At 40.4% G+C, this 21748-nt stretch overlaps 1 protein-coding gene across 1 annotated transcript in view; it reads left to right on the top strand.

Moving 5' to 3' along the window:
* HSD17B12 (hydroxysteroid 17-beta dehydrogenase 12) overlaps positions 1 to 21748 on the top strand; it is a 165170-nt gene that overhangs the window by 94674 nt on the left and 48748 nt on the right. The window contains exon 4 of the mRNA XM_019470161.2: positions 9890 to 9997. Within this exon, the coding sequence (XP_019325706.1) occupies positions 9890 to 9997 (108 nt within the window). The remainder of the gene's footprint in view (positions 1 to 9889; positions 9998 to 21748) is intronic.

The following is a 21748-nucleotide window of genomic DNA, read 5'->3' as shown; positions in this document are numbered from 1 at the left end:
TCCTGTTTGTTATCTTGGCACATAAATCCTCTACCAGCTTCCTTCTACAGGGTATTTTCTTTCCTCTTCTCCCTGTGCATGACATACTCCAGGCACAGGGGTTCTGAAAACATGCTTTTCCTTTCCTCCACTTTCTACCTCTGCCTGCTTCTTTCTCCCACTTCTTTGCGTGGCCAGTTCCTACACAAGGACTCAACACAAATGTCCTATTTAAAGCCCCACTCTGCAAGAGTGAGTTGCTTTCTTCTATTGCTCTTTGTTCCTATTTATTAGAACATCAGTTGGGTTCACGCATATCTCTTGCACCAAATACAGCCTGTTTGAGAGGATCTGTTAATACTCGGAGTAAAGTCTGACATGGGGAGACTATTCAGGGTGTACTTCATGAATTTACTTAGTCAAAACATATCTGGTCAGCACCTGTTGTGAATCAGGTGTTGTTGGGTTCTGAGGATATGGTGGCAAAGAAAATCCCAGACACGGACGCTGCTCTCCTATTTGACAACGTAGGGAGTGAGAGGAGTTGTCTGATTGCAAATGCTTATGGCCCCTGACCACATGAATGAGCAGAGTGCTAAGGTTTTTGGGTCCTAGTTTAGAGTGGGAAATCTCCTGCCTTCTTGACTGGTGGTGGTGGTGGAGGATTGTTACAAGCACAGGCATACCAGAGGATCTTGCTTTTGGAAGCCATCCTTGGTTCATTTTGTGACATTACAGAAAGGCTGGATTGTCAGCAGGGTCCTAGGGTTCTTTCATCACATCTGATGTGGTAGTGGTCATGAAACCATGGTGCAGCTTCTAAGCATTAAGATAGAAAAACCACCGATTAAATGGCATGCCATAACTCGTATGGCATCTTGATTTCAAAGACAAAACACGAGTAAAAATCTGCATTTTGGAACAGATAAAACGTAATTCAAAGGTTAATTACAGGCAGATTGGGTCAAGGAAATACTTGGGAACCAAAGGCATTGCTAAAAATAGCGTATCATGACCAGTGATTCCATGAATAATATGCTAATAACTCAGTCACTTTTTAAAGTAGGGTGGGATGTGCGTGTGCAGTTTGAAAACAGCTATGCAGCTGATGCAAAGGGGAAAAAATGAATGATACAGAAAATGCCTATGGCAGCCTATGCCATTTAGGGAAAACAACTGTATGTGATGTGGTTGTCTTTGTCAATGTTGGCAGATATAAAAAAAGATAACATTTGTAGACTTTACAGGTTTGTAAAACACATTCTTATGTACTCGCAAGAACTCTGCAGGGTGAGTGTTATTTCTTGTAGGAAAGGGAATTCCTGCAGGTTAAAAGGCTTGAGTGAAGGGCCCTCAGCCAACAAGTGGCTGAGGTGGTTCTCAGGTCCAGAGCTTCTAACTGCATCCCACGCTTTGTTGAACAAATTCTGTTTTGGTCAGCTCAGGCCGCCATAACAAAATATCATAGTCTGTGTGTGTGTGTATGTGTGTATTTTTTTTTTAATGTTTATTCTTGAGCGAGAAAGACAAGAGCATGAGCGGGGGAGGGGCAGAAAGAGAAGGAGACACAAAATCCGAAGCAAGCTCCAGGCTCTGAGCTGTCAGCACAGAGCCTGACGCCGGGCTCAAACCCATGAACCGTGAGATCATGACCTGAGCCGAAATTGGACGTTTAACTGACTCAACCACCCAGGCACCCCTAATAGTCTGGGTATCTCAAACAACGTGCATTTATTTCTCACAATTCTAAAGGCTGGGAAGTCCAAGATCAAGGTCCTGGCAGTTTCGGTTCCTGGTGAGGGCCTGCTTCTTGGCTTGTTAGATGGCTGCCCTCTCACTGTGTCCCCACATGGCCTTTCCTTGGTGCATGCATGTGGGGAGAGAGCTCTCTGTCTTCCTCTTCTTTTTTTAAAATTGTGTTATTTTTGAGAGAGACAAAGCACAAGCTTTAGAGAGAGGGAGACACAGAATCCGAAGCAGGCTCCAGGCTCCAAGCTTCAGCACAGACCCAATATGGGGCTTGAACAAATGGACTGCAAGATCATGACCTGAGCTGAAGTCAGACGCTTAACTGACTGAGCCACCCAGGCACCCCTCTGTCTTCCTCTTCTTATGAGGACTCTATTCCCATCATGAGAACCTCACCCTCAAGACCTCACCTAAACCTAGTTACCTTAGTTACCTTAGTTACCTGCCAAAGGTCCTACCTCCAGATGCCATCGCACTGGGAGGTAGGCCTTCAACATACGAATTTGGGGGCACAAACCTGCAGCCCATAACACTCTGCTTACATAGTATTGGCTACATCATCTGGGAATCTTTAGTAATGTTAGGAATATCTTTTGCATTTTTCTCACCTCAAAACATAAAATTCAGATGTTTCCATTCCTTTTTCTTTTCCTTGAGTGTGGAAAATAAACATCCTTATTTGAAAATTTCTTCAAAGGTGCCTTGTCCAAGGGTCTACAATATTTGAACCAAGTGTGTAACTCAGAGCTTTCAAAAGAATGGAATCTATTCATGTGCTATCAGTAAAATAAGTTTGCATGATATACGGTTTTTATTTATTACAGATGGTTGTTCTAGTTAAATAGCCTATAATGAATAAAATATAATAACCTTGGCTTAAAATAAAGAAATACTTGGTTTGGGATGGAATCCTGATGATGCTATGATGAATTTTTTTTATTTGACTCAGAGTGGGTCTCTTCTTATGAGATTAAAATGATCATGAGAATGTTTTCAAGGACAATGAAAAAAAGAAATGTACCATTATTTGTGTAACATCTCTGATAACTATAATTAAGTGGGTCTTTAAAAATGGAGTCAGATGAATTATTCCCTTCTAAGGCACTATCACCTTTTCTCCATAGCTACCTAAGGGAGGCTTTCTCTGTGGGGAGATATCTCACCCTGAGGGGTAAGGGAAGAGGGAGATGATAAGGCCTGGGGGAAGAAAGGAAAATAGCAAAAGGAGGGAAGTAGAATTTAGGGGACATTTTGTTCTTTGTTTTCCCCTTCAAATTCAGAAAGTACAAAAGACTTCTGGTACTTTTTACATTTCTAACTACTCTAAAACATTTTATGTGAAAATGGAGAGGTTCTTCAAAACATGGAGTGTATTTTTATGGTTATAAACTGCATTTAATGAATTTAGATTTAAGGAGCTAAAATTGGTAGGCATTGAATATAGTACTATTTCCCCAAGAGTCGCTCCTCTCCCCTAATTATCTTTTTCAGGACGGGATAGGGAGAGTGGTCCATGACTAAAATATCTTCAACCTTCATCTCTGTGCCCTGAGTTAAGCTCCCGGAAGTACTTTTTTTTTTTTTTTTTTTTTTTAAGATGGGACTGGATGGTTTCATACAACTCTAAAATGTTTCTGTCTCTGTGAGAATTATAATCTGACCCATGCAGGACAGAGGAATGGACTTGTTTCTCAATTTATCTTAATGCTTTATAATGCCTAATAGTAAGTACTGTATGTTATTATGTCTCATAATGGACATCTCTTACCACCCTACAGTTTTATTTCTATAGGGAAGAGTTTAAGAAGTACTGAAAAGATGATTTTATTTAAAAAAAAAATTTTTTTTAACATTTATTTTCAAGAGAGACAGAGACAGTGTGAGCTGAGGAAGGGCAAAGAGAGAGGGAGACACAGAATCCAAAGCAGGCTCCAGGCTTTGAGCTGTCAGCACAGGGCCCAACGTGGGACTCGAACTCACAAACTGCGAGATCATGACCTGAGCCGAAGTTGGCCACTTAACCAACTGAGCCACCCAGGCACCCCGTGATTTTAATAAACCAGCTGTATCAGCCTGGATGTATTTTCTCACTCAGCAAACATTTGAGTCACCTCTGTTATGCTCCAGGCATTGTGCTAGGTGCTGTATATACAAAGGTGACAGAGAATGATCCATGTTTGTTAGGAAGTAGACTGTTTGCACAATACATTATGCTAAGTTTACTAAGTTTAGAAGGTCTTTAGGAACACAGCTGAGAGAGTAAATAGCTTTACCTTGGAAGAAATGGGAATCATGAAAAGACAGTACACAGGGCTGGTGGCACAACTTGAGTCTTTTTTTTTATGTTTATTTATTTTGTGAGAGAGAGAGAGAGAGCATGCGAATGAGTGTGCATGCACGTGTGAGGGGAGGGGGGCAGAGAGCAAGGGAGAGAGAGAATCTGAAGCAGACTGCTTGCTCAGTGTGGAGCCTGATGCTGCAGGGCTGGATCCCACAACTGCGAGCTCATGACCTGAGCTGAGGTCAAGTGTCCCACGCTCAACTGACTGAGCCACCCAGGTGCCCCACAACTGGAATCTTAAATGATGAAATTTATAATATGGAAAAGATGGGGAAGGCTGAATGCAACAAGAGTTTCACAATGGAAAGTACCTGAAACTTAGGAGAATAGCAGATTGTTTATTTGGAGCAGATGTAGGGACAAAAGAGAACCAATGTATTATTTTTGGTTTTATTAATAGAAAAAATTATAAATAATACATGAGTTTATGTAGATTAGACCTCTTTGCTAGCATTCGCAGACCCACTATCCCGATACCCAGGGGAAAAATGAGACAAGTCTTTCCTTTTTTTTTTTTTTTTTTAAATGTTTATTTATTTATTTTGAGAGAGAGAGAGAAATAGAGCGTGAGCAGGGGAGGAGCAGAAAGAGGGGGAGAGAGAGACTCCTAGGCAGTCTCCACACTATCACTGCAGAGCCCCACGCAGGGCTCCATGTCATGAACGAGGGATCATGACCCGATCTGAAACCAAGAGTTGGATGCTTAACCAACTGAGCCACCCAGGCGCCTCAAGACCAGTCTTTCTGAGACCTATACAATTATCCTTAGGGAAAGATTATTTAAGAGATGTGAATCTGTTGAGCAAAATGAAAATAATGATGGCCAGACTTAGAAGGATGTTAAACATAAGACTATTCTGAATATGTTTTGTGACCTTTTAAGATGTGAACCTAATAATGTGATAGTTTTAATATTGAGAGGGTTTAGCAGCATCTTGAGACTACTTATATGTGCAGTTCCTTCTCTGTCAATTCCGGACTTGACCCTACACTAATTTACAGTCCTCTGAGTAACCATGTGACTGGAGGAGCACGGCACCCAAGCTTGGAAGTAATGGAATGGTTTCAGACAGTGAGGACGCTCATTATTATATAGGTTTGTAGTTACAAGCAATATTTTTTTTCTCTGATTCCACAATTGTGGTTGGATGGCTTTCGGTGGACTGGTAAATAAAAAGGGAATAATGTTATCAACCCAGCTATTTCTTAGCTTCATTTCCCACAAGCCAGAGCTGATTTTCAGCCTCCATTTCTGGTGAGTTGACTGCCTTGAGCAGCTCATACCACTTGTCAGCTTTTTGCTTCTTAGTTTTTGGTCTCTGCCACTGGGCTGAGAAATAGTGGGCCAAGACCATCCCAGAATCATTCCAATCTGAAAAAAGGGAGGAGGGCATGATTGTATGTGGCCACAATTGTAAGTGGCAGGATGCCAGCCTACCCAGTTTGAAATACCAAGTGGTTTGACAGTAGGAATTATCAACAGTATTGAGTATCTTTGCATAACGGTGTGCAATATTCTAATAATGGCATTCTTTAGTTCTTTAATTTCTTTAACAGTTTACAACCACAAGATTTTACTGTGAGACACTGAGTAAATGGAGAGCCTGGAGGGAATGCCACATTGTCATCCTTCATAAATTTAATTGAAACGTTTAATGTAACCCTAGTGAAAACTGACTAAACAACTAAGGATAACCAATAAACTTTTGAAAAAGAATAGTAATGAAGGAGCATTGTACCACTAGAAATATTAAAATTGTTTTAAAGCTAGTATAATGATAACTAGGGCATTATGAAAGAATAGAAAATAGGACAATAAACAGACTATGATTTTGGAGTCAGAAGCTGATATGTACAAGTGGTCCAATGGCTTTATACTCCCACCTCGATCAGTCATATGTGGACATCATGGGAAAGGCATGATCTCAGTCCAGGCAGCTCTGTGAAGCCGAGGCAATCCCTGAAGGGGCTGACACCTGAAAGCTCTCTGCTGATGATACTCCAATAGCCAAGGGCAACCAGAATTTCCTGGAAGGGGCAGTTGAGTGCCTATGTCTTTCCACTGCAACATCCAAATTCATTTGTTTGTGTACCTTTATCCTACACTTATAGGGTATTGATTTTAACTTATTACCCAGCTGTCATCCCTTGTGCCTTTGTGGTGGCCGAGGATCAGAGTACTCACAAGTACCTCTCCAGAGGCTTTGATAAAGTTCTTATTCTTCCCTAGCAGTGGGCTGTTGCTGAGTGGTGTGGACTGGTGGTCTTATGAAGAGCCTGGGTTTAGGGAGGTGGTGAAGGAGGAAATGAAGGTGGTATTATGTGTATATGGTACCCACGTCTGTTCCAGGTGCTTTATTACCTCCTCAGATTAGAGGATGTTTGTTCATCTGTGTGATTTCTGTTGGCGGGGTCAGATGAGGGCTAGTAGGTGATGGAAGGGGGAAGATGCCTAGATTTAGTTCCCCAGTTCCTTCAGGAAGCCAGCTACCTCCCACCTCAGCTTTTAGAATACTCCTCATAATTCTCTTCTGATTGCCTGGGCCCCTGTCCCGTCCTATTCTTATGTACATGCTGCTCTTTCTCTCCATCACAACTTGGCGGCGGTAGTGGGGACAGTGCATGGAATCCTTAAAGCCTGTCCATGGGCCCAGTCAAGAGCATGCATATCTCATAATCCTGGAAAGGAAATGTGAGGGGAGTTTGCTGGACTCTGGGGAAATTTTCCTCACTCTCTAGAAGGGACATGTAACAGGATGTTGCATTTCTGCCACTGCACGTTGCTGTCTGCATGGGATGTTTGGAAGGGCAGTGGCTTTCGTGAAACCAGGAGGGGAGCCAGCCTAAGGGAATAAGAGAGGAGGGAGGAAAGACTCTGGATCCTTTGTGATACTGTTGAGCAACTGAACAAAATAGACCCAAGTTCTTGTCTTTACAAAGCTTAATGTGGGGCTGGGGGGAGGGGGAGGGATGATAGCAAATACAGGTATTATTAAGATACATAGTATATTAGAGGATGGGTGGTTAAGTGCCATGGAATGAAATAAAGCTGGGAAGGGAGGCCGGGGGTGCTAGTGGAGGAGTGGTTGCATTTTTTTTTAAAGGTAGTCAAGGAGGGTTTCCATGAAGAGGTAACATTTGCCTAAAGATCCAACAGACACAGGGATGCAGAAGAGCATTCTAGGCAGAGGGAACCGTAAGTGCAAAAGCCCTGAGTGTGTTTCGGGAGTTTAAAGACTTGCTCGGGGCCTGTGCAGCTAGAACTGGGGACACCCAGGAGAACAGGGAGGTGGAGGTGAGTTCAAAGCAGTGTTAGGCTATCGCGGCTGACTGTGACCCTCACTGTAAGCCAGCTGGAGCTCTGGGGGTTTGGTGGGGGTGGGGTGGGGGGGGGAGATATGAGCAGACCTACTTTGCAGAAGAAGCTCACGATGGAAGCAGTGGAGCCCAGGAGAAGAACAGCAGTGTTAACTGGAGTAGGACATGATTCAGGGTAATTCAGGGTCAAGTTCAAAATTGTATTTACCTTGAAAAACTTGCATCAGAAGCCATTTTGCTTATCCTAACGTGAGTACAAAGAAAAGCTTACTTGAGGGTTCTTATTAAATAAAATGACATTCTTTCCAAAAGGGTCTCTGAATATTTTTAGCAGCCCATCTATAATAAGACTCTATGTTATAAGTACATTCCCCAAATCCTGTGAGATTTAAAAGAGTAAATTCGATTCAGGGGTTGTGAGGTGGCTTTTATTACTGGAGAGAATTTTCCTAAATGTCAGTATATAGCACTGGTGTGGAAACATACTTTGCTTTTCTCAAAATAAATAGATAAGTTTATCTTATTTTATTCCTGAATAAAGTTTTACATTTAATAAAAGGTATCCTTCAGCCTTTTGATTTGGCTCTTTTTTTCTTGTGAATCTATGGCTCTAATAAGGGCAGTGTTCTTTACTTTCTGGTGATAAATCCTGGGAACCATTTATAATAAGACCTGTTGAACCAGCTATTATAAAATGACAACTGTGTATGTGGCTCTCCATTACATGAACACATATAATAACTCATTTATATTGGAATAGTAAGTGTGCCTTTAACACCAGATACGATATTTTGTAGGTCAGATATTCTCATCTCTAGTTCGTTCATGGGTTCCTACCTAAGGTCAATACTTCCTTGAGACTAACAAACTGATCTCTCGTGAACCAGCTCTTTAGTGGTGGATCAAGAACGGTGACCTGTGTGGATCAATGTTCCATACTCTGTGATGAGCCAGCATCAACTTCAAATGAAGAAAAATCTATTTTTTTGGAAGCAGGGTTTTTAAATTCTTTTGGATTCTCATCAAGTTCCAAAGAGTAAACATTCTTGGTTACCTGAACTTCACTAAGTGAAGTGAGAACAGGGTTAGTGGAGGAGAGAGGGGACCGACATTTATGGAGTGCCTCTTGTATATCACCAGATACCACACGAGCCTCGAATCTTAAGCTGGGTAGCCTCACCTTCATTTTCGGGAGAGGTTGCTGAGTGAGGCTCACGGAGGAAATGTGACTTGCAAAGCCATTTAGCAAATGGCTCAAAGCCATTTAGCAAATATGTATGAAAGTAAAATTGGTACCCGTGCCGGGGGGACCTCACAGTCCATGCCATCTTCTCAAATGGGCTCATGAGTGAGGGCAGAAGTAAAATTCTGCATTACCTCAGTGAGGTCAGTTTCTCCAGAGTCTCATTTCTCAATCTGTTATTTTCATTAGCTCTGTTTGTACCTCAGTAGTCCCGTACAAAGTAGAAAACTGAGTGAGATCTTTTCTTATGTCACTTTGCAGCTGTATTCTTGTGCGTTTTGTGTGGATTCGTTAATGTAGTGGCTATTAACTATTAACCAAGGCTCTAAATTCCATTACGATCATACTAATTTTATTTCCATTTTAAGAAGATGTACTTTTTTTTTTTTTTTAATGTTTGTTTATTTTCGAAAGAGAGAGCAAGCAGAGGAGGGGCAGAGAGAGGAGATACAGAATCCAAAGCACACTCCAGGCTCTGAGCTGTCATCAGAAAGTCCAATGAGGGGCTCAAACTCATGAACCACGAGACAGGACCTGGGCCAAAGTCAGATGCTTAACCGACTGAGCCACCAGGTGCCCTAATAAGATGGACTTTTATATATCACACTTTAAAACATTTTGGAATATAAATCCTTCTTCCTGAAATTATGAAGCATCGTTTGCAATTAAAATCACAAAACCAGTGATATTTAAACAGTATATAACATTATGATACGAATCATGTTTTATTATTTGTTTTTTATTTTTTTATTGTTTATTAATTTTGAGAGACAGAGACAGAGAGCAAACAGGGAAGGGGCAGAGCGAGGGGGAGACACAGAATCGGAAGCAGGCTCCAGGCTCTGAGCTCTCAGCACAAACCCTGATGCGGGGCTTGAACTCACAGACCACAAGATCATGACCTGAGCTATAGTCGGCCGCCCAACCGACTGAGCCACCCAGGTGCCCTACATGTTTTATTATTTGTACCTACAGGCCTAAAAAGGAGTCATTACTGATTTATAGAGGAAGAACTGATTAAGGAGCAGTCAGCCAGCTCTGTAACAACATTGGAATTTTTATTGCAGACTTATTGTGTTGACTCTGTATCATCTCTTAGATGGTCTCATGATTGCTTAAAATTATCCTGGTCTAAATTTCATATCGAATTGGACAGGGAAAAGGGTTTGAAAAGATAATGTCATCAGTTGTTTTCCTCTTAATTGTCATGTTGTAATTCTCCCTCTCTCTCTCCATTTGTGTTTTTTTTTTTTCCCTAGGAGAAAAATTCAAGGTGGAAACAATGACCATTGCTGTTGACTTTGCATCAGAAGATATTTATGATAAAATTAAAACAAGCTTGGCAGGCCTGAAAATTGGTGTTTTAGGTTTGTATCTTTGTCGCATTTATAGATTCTTCTTACATTTACTAATTGCCTTTTACTATGATTGTACATTCCCTTTTTGGATTAGGTATTCAGTTGGTAAAATGAGTAGTGAGAAGAAAACAGTCTTGTTATACAATTGATTATTAGATGGCATTAATCTATATACATTTAGGTCTTTGTGTTTTCTATTTTAATGACTATTTTACAATTTTGCTTGTTTTCTCTATTTTCTGTCTCTCATTCTCTTTGTATGTATTTAGATATGATTCTATCATAATAATTCTTTAAGGTGGGTGATACCCATTTTGACAGGGGAGGAAATGGAGGCCAAGGAAAGTGTTTCTCAACCTTTTGTTTGTTACCACCCTTCTCTCACCCAAAGAGCCCTTTTAGACATTACTTTCTCCTAATCTTCCCTCTCATGAAGTATGTCTTATTTATGTACTGTGTGTATATCTGTGCCTTAACAGACAAAGAATAAGATCTTACACTACCCACTCCCTGAGCCAGTTTTTGTACCACTGGGATGGATCACCCCAGCTGAGAATATGTGGCTGAGAGTCTTGCCTAAGGTCATGTGAATACCAAGTAGTAAAGTCAGGATTCTGCCCTCTATTTGTTTTTTCCAAGTCTGCTACTTCATTTTGTTATATCTTGGCTACCTTGCTCTTATTAATTACTAAAAAGCGATGCTTTTGCTAAGATAGGGCAGGTATTGAACATTATTATGGAAAAGAGTCACCACATTTTAAGGGAAAAAAATGGGCTCTGTGAAGGTACTCATCACTTTTTGAGTCATTTCCAGAAAGACACAGAACATCTAGTGCAGAAAAGCTTTGCTTCTCTGCCAAATTTCTTTATCCCACTGCCTAAATTGGTGTGAGCCTGGTTGGTAATTGTCATCATTTTCTTCTGGGGGTTATCAGAGGAGAAAAAATGAAGAGAAAATAATTAAAAAAAAAAAAGTCTTGGTGCCTGGGTGGCTCAGTCGGTTGGGTAGCTGACTTCGGCTCAGGTCATGATCTCACAGCTCATGAGTTTGAGCCCCATGTTGGGCTCTGTTGTGACAGGTTGGAGCCTGGAGCCTGCTTCAGATTCTGTGTCTCCCTCTCCTGCTCACACTCTGTTTCTCTCTCTCTCAAAAATAAATAAACATTGGGGCGCCTGGGCGGCTCAGTCGGTTAAACGTCCGACTTCAGCTCAGGTCACGATCTCGCGGTCCGTGGGTTTGAGCCCCGCGTTGGGCTCTGGGCTGATGGCTCAGAGCCTGGAGCCTGCTTCCGATTCTGTGTCTCCCTCTCTATCTACCCCTCCCACGTTCATGCTCTGTCTCTCTGTGTCTCAAAAATAAATAAAAAGGTGTGTTCCTATTTTTTAAAATAAATAAATAAATAAACAAACATTAAAAAATTTTTTTTTAAAGTCTATTTTTGAGAGAGAGAGAGCGCACAAGCACATACACGGGGGTGAGGGGCAGAGAGAGAGGTAAAGAGAGAATCCTAAGCAGCCTCCACGCTGTCAGCTCAGAGCCCCACTCATGGCTCAATTCCACAAACCATGAGATCATGACCTGAGCCTAAATCAAGAGTCAGACTCTCTGATTGAGCCCCACATCCGGCTCTGAGCTGACAGCACAGAGCCTGCTTGAGATTCTCCATCTCCCTCTCTCTCTGCCCCTCAGCCCTGCATGTGTGCTTGTGCTCTCTCTCACTCTCTCTCTCTCAAAATAAATAAATAAATAAACAAAGAAACAAACAAACTTAAAAAAAGTTTCCTAACCTTTCTTTAGTTGAGACCCCACCTCCCCTCCTCATACTGTAAGAGTGGTCTTTTATATAATTTCTGGATAAGACAATAAAAGAAAAGAGTTACATATATGTAGCCTATGTAGTGCCCTTGGACCTGCAATTCACCCTGGCCTTGACGTGCTGTGCTTCAGCTCCTGCCTGGTCCCTATCACATAACACCACACCCTGCCTACCCACACCACTACTCTCCCACTTATAGGAGAGCCCATGGCAAAAGGTGAATGGGTGTGGTTTTTGCCCATGTGTCTACATGTTCTTCTCTAAATACATGCATTGCCTGGAATCTTTTACAAGTTCCTCCTTCTTAGCCCAGTTCTGGAATACCCAGAACACCACTAACATCTATAAAATTCTTGTCATTTCAAACTTCCTAATCAGCAGCAGCTGTAACTTACTAGTTAGGATAGACACGGCCATGGTCCATTCTCCACCCTTTCAAACTAGTTGTACATGGATAGGGGAATGAAGGCTGGCTTAAGCGCAGAGGTAGATTGAGTATCCCTAATGAGAAGAGATTTGTCTTGAACTTCTATTCTTGGAGAATAATTTTGTTTCAGAAATAGTTCATGATTGTTTAAAGCTTTGTATAACTTTTAGCTGCTTTTCACTGGGTAACTTTGAAACTATAGATACTCTGAGACAATGGTGCTGAAGATGGGAAATGTCAGGCATCATTTTCCCGGAGGGCTGGAGGATTATAAAAGGCAGTCTCAGCTGTTCTTTCCTGACCCAACATATAGAGAGTTTACAGTGTGAGTTTAGGCACAGTAGAGAGATCTGTGAAGGATGAGAGTACAGGGCATGTGGTGCCCAAGCACATTTCCCCACTTCTGGAACCCTAGGACTTGTGTCTACACCTAAGTCTGTATTTAGACATAAAGACTGATATTTTCCAGGCCTCATATGCTAATGGAACCCTTGTTCTTACAGTCCAGCTCCTTAGTAAATTGCAACCTGTAAGGTAGCAGTTTGTACCCTCTTTATGCTTTCATTCATTTTTTCGTCAAAGAACCAGAGACATAGCAGCAAACAAGAGAGCGCCTGACTTCATGTAGTATAATGTTCTAGTAGGAAAGACAGCACTTTTGAGAAGGGCAGGGTATGGTGTAGTAACAGTATAAAGGGGAAGAGGGAGGTGATATAGGGCACAGTAATGGTGACTTGGCCTAGGCCGTGGGGTGGGAGAAAGGAGGATTCCAGAAATATTAGGAAGTAAATGAAGCAGACTTTTGTGAGAGATTGCAAGGGGGATGAAGAAGAGAGCACTCATGGATGACTTTCAGGTTTCTGGCCTGAGAACCTGGTCAATGGGGCCATTTACTAAAATGAGGAATCCTGAAGGAATCTTGTTTGGGATGAGGATCATTTAAGTTTGGGGTTCATCCAGGATGCCCAAGTGGGGTTGTTAAGTTGATAGTTGGATATATGGATCTAGGATTGATTGATTTATTTACTTATTTATTTAAAGTAGGGTTCTCTCTGTCTTTTTTTTTTTTTAAAGTTTATTTATTTTTTAAATAATGTCTACAGCTAATGTGGGGCCCAAATTCATGATGCTGACATCAGGAGTCCCATGCTCTACCAACTTAGCCAGCCAGGTGCCCTGGATCTAGGTTTTAGTTGAGCTATGAACAGGAGATAGAGTTCGGAGATTAGTTATCTGTAAATAGTAATCTCATTGAAACACTGAGACTAGAGCTCATCCAAGGCGAATATAGAGAATGTAAGGAAAAAACTGAGGACAGAGCTCTTTTGAGTTCCCTTCCCTATCATCAAAGAAAGGCTGCTTAGAATATTAGTGTGAAGGAGGGATAGTTTTTGCTCAAGTTCAGCCCTTGTCTGATAGAAATATAGAAATATAACATGAGCCAGTGTGTCATTTTAACTTCTCTAGTAGCCACATTTAAAAAAAGTAAACAGTAACAGATAAAGTTCATTTTGGTAATGTATTTTATTTTAGCCCTCCATATCCAAAATATCACCTTAGCGTGTAATCCATATAAAAAGTTATTGAAATAGTTTGCATTCTTTTTCTCATACTACGTCTTCCTTTCCTACATATGTTATGCTTGCAACATTTCTCATTTCTGATTAGCCACATTTTAAGTGTTCAGTAGCCATATTGTGCCCAGTGAGGGACATCTTTGCTTCCAGTTCATACTGGCTGTCTCTCATCCTCAGTTTGTGTGGGTGAGCCATAATTTTTACATTTTTCTTAGGCTTTAACAGGGTTTTCAGCCAGGAGCAATTTTGCATTGTCTGGCATTGTCCAGAGACATTTCTAATGGTGACTAATTGAGGGAGGAGGTGGAAGAATTTCTAGTAGCCCCTAGTGGGTCAGGTCTAGCAGGTCAGGGAAGCTGCTAAACATCCTACAACACACGGACAGACTCCCACAGCAAGGACATCACCTAAAATCTTAGTAGTGCTGAGGCTGAGAAACCCCGCTTTAAAGTTACACTGCAATTAAACTGATTGATTACTTATTGGCATACACACACACACACACACACACACAACTTACATGCATAAATTTCTATTTGGTGACAAATCGATGATAAAAATAATTGTAGCTTATGTTTGCATAATCCTTTCAAGTCTATACCACCATCTTCACGTACATTATCTTATTAACTGGCTGAGTGTTTCGTTTTCTTCCTACTCTATTACAACTGTCTCCTTAATCATAAGGTGTACATAATTATTGACAATTATTAGCAGATAGACTTACATTGCATCGTAATTTTGTCAAGGTTTTGGAGGGAACTACTAAAACACCTTATAAATATAAATATAAATATAAATATAAATATAAATATAAATATAAATATAAATATAAAACACTTTATGAGCTACATTTTATCACTAGGTCATATTTCAACTCTAATCTTACAGTTCGTTCTCTAGTGTAGAACAGGTTGTATTGTAGAACCTGTTGTTGGGGGAGGAATCTAATGTTTATGTTTTCTTTTTATGTATTTTTTTCTTTTAAAAAATATTTTTAAATGTTTATTTTGGAAAGAGAGAGACACACACACACAGTGTGAGCGGGGGAGGGGTAGAGAGAGAGGGAGACACAGAATCTGAAGCAGGCTCCAGGCTCCGAGCTGTCAGCACAGAGCCCAACACAGGTTGAACCCATGAACCCATGAACCGCGAGATCGTGACCTGGGCCGAAGTCAGACACTTAACCAACTGAGCCACCCAGGTGCCCCCGTTTCCTTTTTTTTTTATAATTCCCTGGGTATGTATCTTCACCTTCCTCCCTCTTTGCTCCCCACCCAGATCCCACATACCCTAACCTCTGTCTCATAAGGAGGAAATAATCTCATTTATTCTCCTTCCTCCTTCGTGTAATGTCATGGCCTCACCTTTCTTACATTTGCTAAAATAATAAACATGTAGATGGATTTCTGGTAAGACCTAGCAATCTATATGAAGGCGTAGAAAGGAATTTTTTCTACTGAGTATTAATGAAACTGGGAATGATAAAAGGAAAAATAAATCACCAAGGTATACTCCATTTGTTTGAATAGCATTAACCACCAAAGTATATAGTCAGTGCTTAATAAAGAAAATGAGCATTGTCAGAATTTCAAAGGAAAATGCTAAAGCCCTTTGTCATGAAAGAAACATCAAGTTTTCCGTAAGATAAGTGGGAAGAAAATGGCCATGAATTGTTTGAATTTATACTGAAAGGTCACAGTAACTTGATAGACTATAAATGCTTAAGGTTGAGAAGTTGGATTCTTAACTCTGTTATGTAAAATAAGTAAGCATCTGCTGTCTTCTTTCAGGCAAATGCCAAGAAACACAGATTTGAGAAAGCTTAAAAAACTTCAACTATTTAGAGAAAATGACATCAATACTGCTTTGAATAAGCAAACAATCGGGTTAACAAAATGCAAATGCTACAATGCTTACTTGCTTGCTTCCTCAGGAGAGATTCTCATGTGTGCTCCACTGTTGGTTTGGAGGACTTGGCATAACACATCGCAGGAGGCGTATTTTACCAAGGCCAAAAGAGTAGCCTTGGATTTGAAGTATGCCACAGACAACACTGTTTTCAAATTCCACTACTATGACTTTTTTTTAACCTTTAAAAAGTGACATTCTTTGTCCTAGAAGAAAAAATAAAAAGGTCTTCATGGAGAAAACAGCTACTTCATTTGTGAATCATTAAAAAAAATCAATCACAGCTTTATTCAAGCTCTTAATGCGTCCTAGACCAAGAATCTCACCATGCCAAACGCTATCAAGGTCTTCTCCATGCATACGTACTGTCATGCTTTGTGTAAGTTGCAGAATCAAGAGACTTAGTTGGTACAGGCTGATGTGACGCTGTGCTGGCTTAGTGTATTCAGGAGTGTTTATTACCTGTTGACCTTTTCCTATGTGCATGCAGTGCCATAATTTTCTGAAGAGGCATCATTTTAATAGTGTAATATTAAAAATAGTATAGACAATAGCAATAGTATAAATAACAGTATAGATAATAGTATGTAGCCAACAATAGTATAGATAATAAAAGTCAATTAATTGCAAAAATTATTGACTGCAAAAGCTAGAATAGAACTTACTCTTCTTTTTCTTCCCATGCCATTTTAAGTGAATACTTGCTCCGCTTATGTATTTGATGGGATATTTTCTTTTAATTTGTGTCCTTCCTTTCTCCTCAGCTAAATGCAAAGATATCTTTTTGTTATCTTTGCCCATGCAACCTTATAGTTTATGGGTAATGCTTTGGAGGCATGTGTTCCATTTTTCTCCTCTAAAACCTAGTATTTTCCAGAATGTTATAAGATAGAGAATGGTCAAATGTTGAGAATATTTATCCTCAAATATGGTTTGAGCAGAGATGAATAGTTAAGATCAGTCTACTCTATCTCTGTTTATACTTAAGTCTTTAAAACTTCTCAACAGAAGGCCCAAGAATATTATTCACTACTCAGGGAAAGGGCCAGTTCGCTTCCAAATGGCAAACTCCTAGGTTATTTGGGTTGGAATCCAGAGGTGACTTCCTTATATAGTTCAATATAAGTCCCCAATATATCAAAGGAAGAGAAATAGGTATAGGCTGAGGAGAGAGAGCCAAGGCCTGTAGGAACTGGGTTGTGGAAAATTCTTCAGGACCGCTGGGAAGGAAGGAACTTGTTAAGAGTTGCGTAGCTTCCCAGTCCCAGCTGACTAAGGAAGTTACAAGTAGAAGAGTCTTGCTTCTTCAGAGGATTTAGAAATTTATAAAGCTACTTGTTAACTTCTTGCTCTCTTCAGGAACTTTACCAGTTAGAAATTAGCTTTAAGTTGACTTTTAAAATGTCTCCGAAAGGGCCATTGACATCTTCATTTACATCTTATTGGGATTAGTACATTTAGTTTATGACCTTGATGGATTAGTCACCTGCAGGAAATGGCTGTTGTAGTTAGTGAAAGACGTGAAAAAATCATTTTGAAATGGAAAGGAAGAGACTTAAAGAGGAAACTGTAGAAGGGTACAGCTGGCTTAGTCGGTAGAGTGTGTGACTCTTGATCTCAGGGTCCCCCGAGTCCTCAAGCCCCATGTTCCACTGTAGAGATTACTTAAAATCTTAAAAAAACAACAAAAAAGAGGAAACTGTAGTGGTAGGTTGGTCAGTGGGGTGTTGTGAAAGGGAGGAAGAATAGAAGGGCAAGAGAAAGTTAGTTGAGAGAGTACCAAAGATAAATTTTCATGTTTGGAAATACCACCACCTGCCCCCATAGCTCAGGTATAAAATGGCTCACGCCCAAGAAAGGGCAGAGGCTATTAGCTTAAGTATACAGGAAAGGCTTACAGGAACATGATGGGATGATAGAACAGATGGTCGTTTGCCTATTACATCAGGATATGATTTATGGGTTTAAGACACTTCCAAAACTTCCCTTTTGTAATGCAATCCAATTTTGTCCCTAACCACCCAGAGTTAATGTGCACTCCACAAGTTCAGGGCATAGTCCCCAACAAGACTGCCCTTAGTTCAAATATAGCAGTCTCCAGGCCACCTGCACTTCTGACCAACGGGCTACAAATTTGGGGGTTCCCATCACCCCTTCAGGTTTGATAATTTGCTAGAACATCTTACAGAACTAGGAGAGCACTATACTCACAAGTAGAGTTTTATTATGAAGGATAGGAATTAATACTAGCCAAATAAAGAGACCCATAGGGCAAGATCTGAGAGGGTTCTGAACTCTGTGCCTCTCTGTGGGGTTAAGGTGAACCCCCTCCCTGTGCTTAATGTCCACCAACCAGAAAGCTCAGTGTCCAGAATTTTTATTGGAGTTTCATTATGTAGACATGATTAATTGAATCTTTGGCTATGTGACTGAACTTCGTTTCTAGTCCCTCTCCCTTTTCGCAGGTTGGGCTGGCTCAAGGCCTTAGCCTCCTGGTCACACAGTTTGGTCTCTTTGGTGACCAAGCCCCATCCTGATTCATCTCATTAGCATAATCTCAGTTGTGATCCAAAGGCCAACCAACCTGGCTGGCTCAGTCAGTAGAGCAGGCAGAGCATGTGACTCTTGGTCTCAGGGTCATGAGTTCAAGCCCTACATTGAGTGTAGAGATTACTTAAATAAATAAAGCTTAAAAAAAAAAAAAAAAAAAAAAGGCCCACCATGAATTACAAAGAAACTCCTATCATCTTGGAAATAGCAAGGGTTTAGAACCTCTACCCCAGAAATCTGGGACAAAGACCAGACAAATACTTTATTATAGGGCACCTTTCCTTTCTGTTTGTTGATTGATTCATGTACTAATTCATTCAACACATAAAATTCCAGAGATACGGCAGTAAATAAAACTGATACTCATTCTGCTTTTATGGAAGGCAGCTATTGAACAAGCTGTGAATGTAATGAAAGAATATGTTACTGAGAAAGCTGAGGGTGTCAGAGATGGTCTCTGAGAAAGTAATATTTAAAGTGAGCCCTAAAGGCTGATTAACCCTGGGAGGAGAGATGTGGGAAGGGTTTCCAGGTGGAAGAAAAGGCTGGAGGTGAATGTGCTTGACAGGTTGGAGGAACTGATGGAAGAACTGTAAATCTAGAGCACGGACTGCAAAGGGGACAGTGGCCAGTCAGGAGATAACCAGGGCCAGTTCATGAAAGGCTTAGAAAATCAAGTTAATAGGTTTGGGCTCTACTGGAAAGACAGTATAGACATTGTAGAGTTTTAAGCAGTAAATTGACATCATGTTAGAGAGATTATTCTGACTTCAAGTGGAAGAGGGCAGGAATTGATAAAAGGAAACCAGTAAGCTTCTTTCAGCAATGACACAGAAGATGACAGTGGTTACATTAGGATTCAGGCACTGGGAATGGTTAGAAGTAGCCTGACTACAGAGATGTTTAGGAAGTAGAAACAGGACCAGTGTCTATTGAGAGAGGGTCCTCATCAGAGGTTTTGTCTGATAGAAGCACTGATTAATAACAATAGCAGTTGTTTGGTGTGTCCAATCATTATTGCCAACATCCCCAAGTGCTTCTATATGCCAGACACCATGCTAACAAATCTCATGTAATCCTCAACAGTACTATAAAGTAGACATTACTGCTTCTGTGCCCATTTTAGGACAAGAAACAGACTTAAGGAGGTTAAATATTGTCCAGGATTATACAAGTAGTGGTTTGCAATTTGCAGGTTCTGACTTGAGCAACTCTGTGCTGTTTCCCTAAGACAAGAAACCCTAGATCGGGAGAAAATTCTGTAAAGAAAATGATGATTTCACTTTGGGATATGTTAAGCTTGAGAGAGCTATGAGAAGTCCAAGTGGAGATTCAAGTGGACCTGTGGATCCCTGGCACCAGTGCCCTCCTCTGTGTTGAATGAGGCCAAAGCCTGGGGCTGCCAATCACAGCAAGTGGAATAGATACATGGATTTTTTTTTTTTTTTTTTTTTTTTTTTTTTTTTAAGACTAGGAGACTCATCAGGAACATTATCAGACTAAGTATAGTGCCGTATAATTCCATTAGATGTGTTGGATGAGATTGGATTTCTAAAGTGAGAATAAGACTTAGAATTCAAATGTATCTCCTTTCACTTGAAAACCACTAATGGTATTAATTAAAGCAGAACCTTTAACTTAAAACTGGGTAATTAGCTGTGATCTCAGAAATGTAAACAGAACCGTAATGCATGAAGTTGACGAATGTTCCTCCCATTCGCTCAGATTTAACCACCAACCTCCTGTCATCCTTCTTTCCTCCTCTCTTCTGAGTTTATGGATGGCAGATCTTACCTAGTTTTATAATGAGGATCACATAGCAATTTATAATTAAACAGTAGAAATAAAGTGTTCTGTTGTGTTGCTTCTGACTCAGTCTTAACTTTTCAATTTCTGATTAAAGGCACTGCAAATTTAAAGCCTTGTAAACTCTCTTTTATTTAGAAATTGCTACTCACAAGTGTATGAAAACTGTAAAGTTTGCAAAATGTTTTACATGGTGTTCCAAATATCATCTGTCAGAGTATGAACATGTGCTAGCTACAGCAATATGTTAAATAAGGCAAAGAAGGAATTTTCTTTGCCTCACTTTGCAAACTCTCTATAGACTGTCAGACTAGATCTACTTGAAAGAAATAGAGGGTAGAGGAACAACTGGGATACCCTTAATCAGTACGAGCAGTTATTCTGGCTGTTTCCACAGGATCTCTCCACTTTGCTGCTGTCCACATATGATAAAAGCAGGGACTTTGCCTCTCCTGCTGCATCCCAGCACCTAGAGTAGTGTTGGGTACAGAGTGGTTCAGGAGCTACCTGTTAAATTAATGACCACACAGGGGCACCTGGGTGGCTCAATCGGTTATGTGTCCAACTCTTGATTTTGGCTCAGGCCGTGATCTCATAGTTTGTGAGTGTGAGCTCTGCATTGGGCTCTGCACTGACAGTGCGGAGCTTGCTTGGGATTCTCTCTCTCTCTCTCTCTCTCTCTCTCTCTCTCTCTCTCTGCCCCTTCCCTGCTTGCTCTCTCTGTCAAAATAAATAAACTAAAAACGAAGAAGAAGAAGAAGAAGAAGAAGAAGAAGAAGAAGAAGAAGAAGAAGAAGAAGAAGAAGAAATGATCACCCAAGAAGAAGAAGAAGAAGAAGAAGAAGAAGAAGAAGAAGAAGAAGAAATGATCACCCAAAAATAAACGCTCTTCCTCTTCCACTGATTAACATACTGATATGTTCCAGGAATTGGGTTAAAGATTTGATGCCTATCATTTCTTAAATTATTAACCCTGTTTTATATATAAGGACATTGAGAAAACTGAGGCTCACTGGGGTGAAATCACTTGCCTCTTGTCAGGAGCTCGTAGTAGTAGAGCTAGGGCTGAAACTTGGGTCTGTTGGACCCTGTGAGTTCAAAAGCTTAAGACGGGAGAAGTTTCTACCTGCTTTTGGCTTATACGCTATTCCTGAAGTCTGCATTCAAAAAAACTCAGTTTGTTTTGAAAAGGGATGAAGTGGCAGCATTTTTTTTCGAATCCATTTTATTAATGAACTATAATAGGTTTTCCATTTCTCTAGTCTTTAATTTGAGTGCTTGGGCTGGATTAGTCTGTATCACTATAAATGTGACTGAAATTACCTTTAACATCTGTACTTTGATATGATGAGTGGGAAATCGGGAATACTTTACATTATTTGACATCTACTGGGAAGCCCAACCATTAGATGATGTATTTTTATATTACCTTAATTTCTTACGCCTCTGATTAATCTAAAAAAGCAGATTGAAGGTGTTTTGTGTGTGGTCACCTGTATCGGTTATCACTGTTTCTTCAAGTAGATTTTCATTTTCTAGTAACTTAGTGTATTTTCCTCCCTCATGCCCAACCAGATACCAAATATCTGATTTTCTAATGACATCACTATCTCAAAAGCAGATGGTTTTAATAAATGATTCGAAGTTTGGTAAGGTCAGAAACAGCGGCAAA

The sequence above is a fragment of the Panthera pardus genome, unplaced genomic scaffold (assembly GCF_024362965.1).
Source record: "Panthera pardus isolate Hobbes unplaced genomic scaffold, ASM2436296v1 HiC_scaffold_12, whole genome shotgun sequence".
In the NCBI taxonomy this organism is placed as follows: domain Eukaryota; kingdom Metazoa; phylum Chordata; class Mammalia; order Carnivora; family Felidae; genus Panthera; species Panthera pardus.
This window is presented reverse-complemented; position numbering and strand designations above follow the sequence as displayed.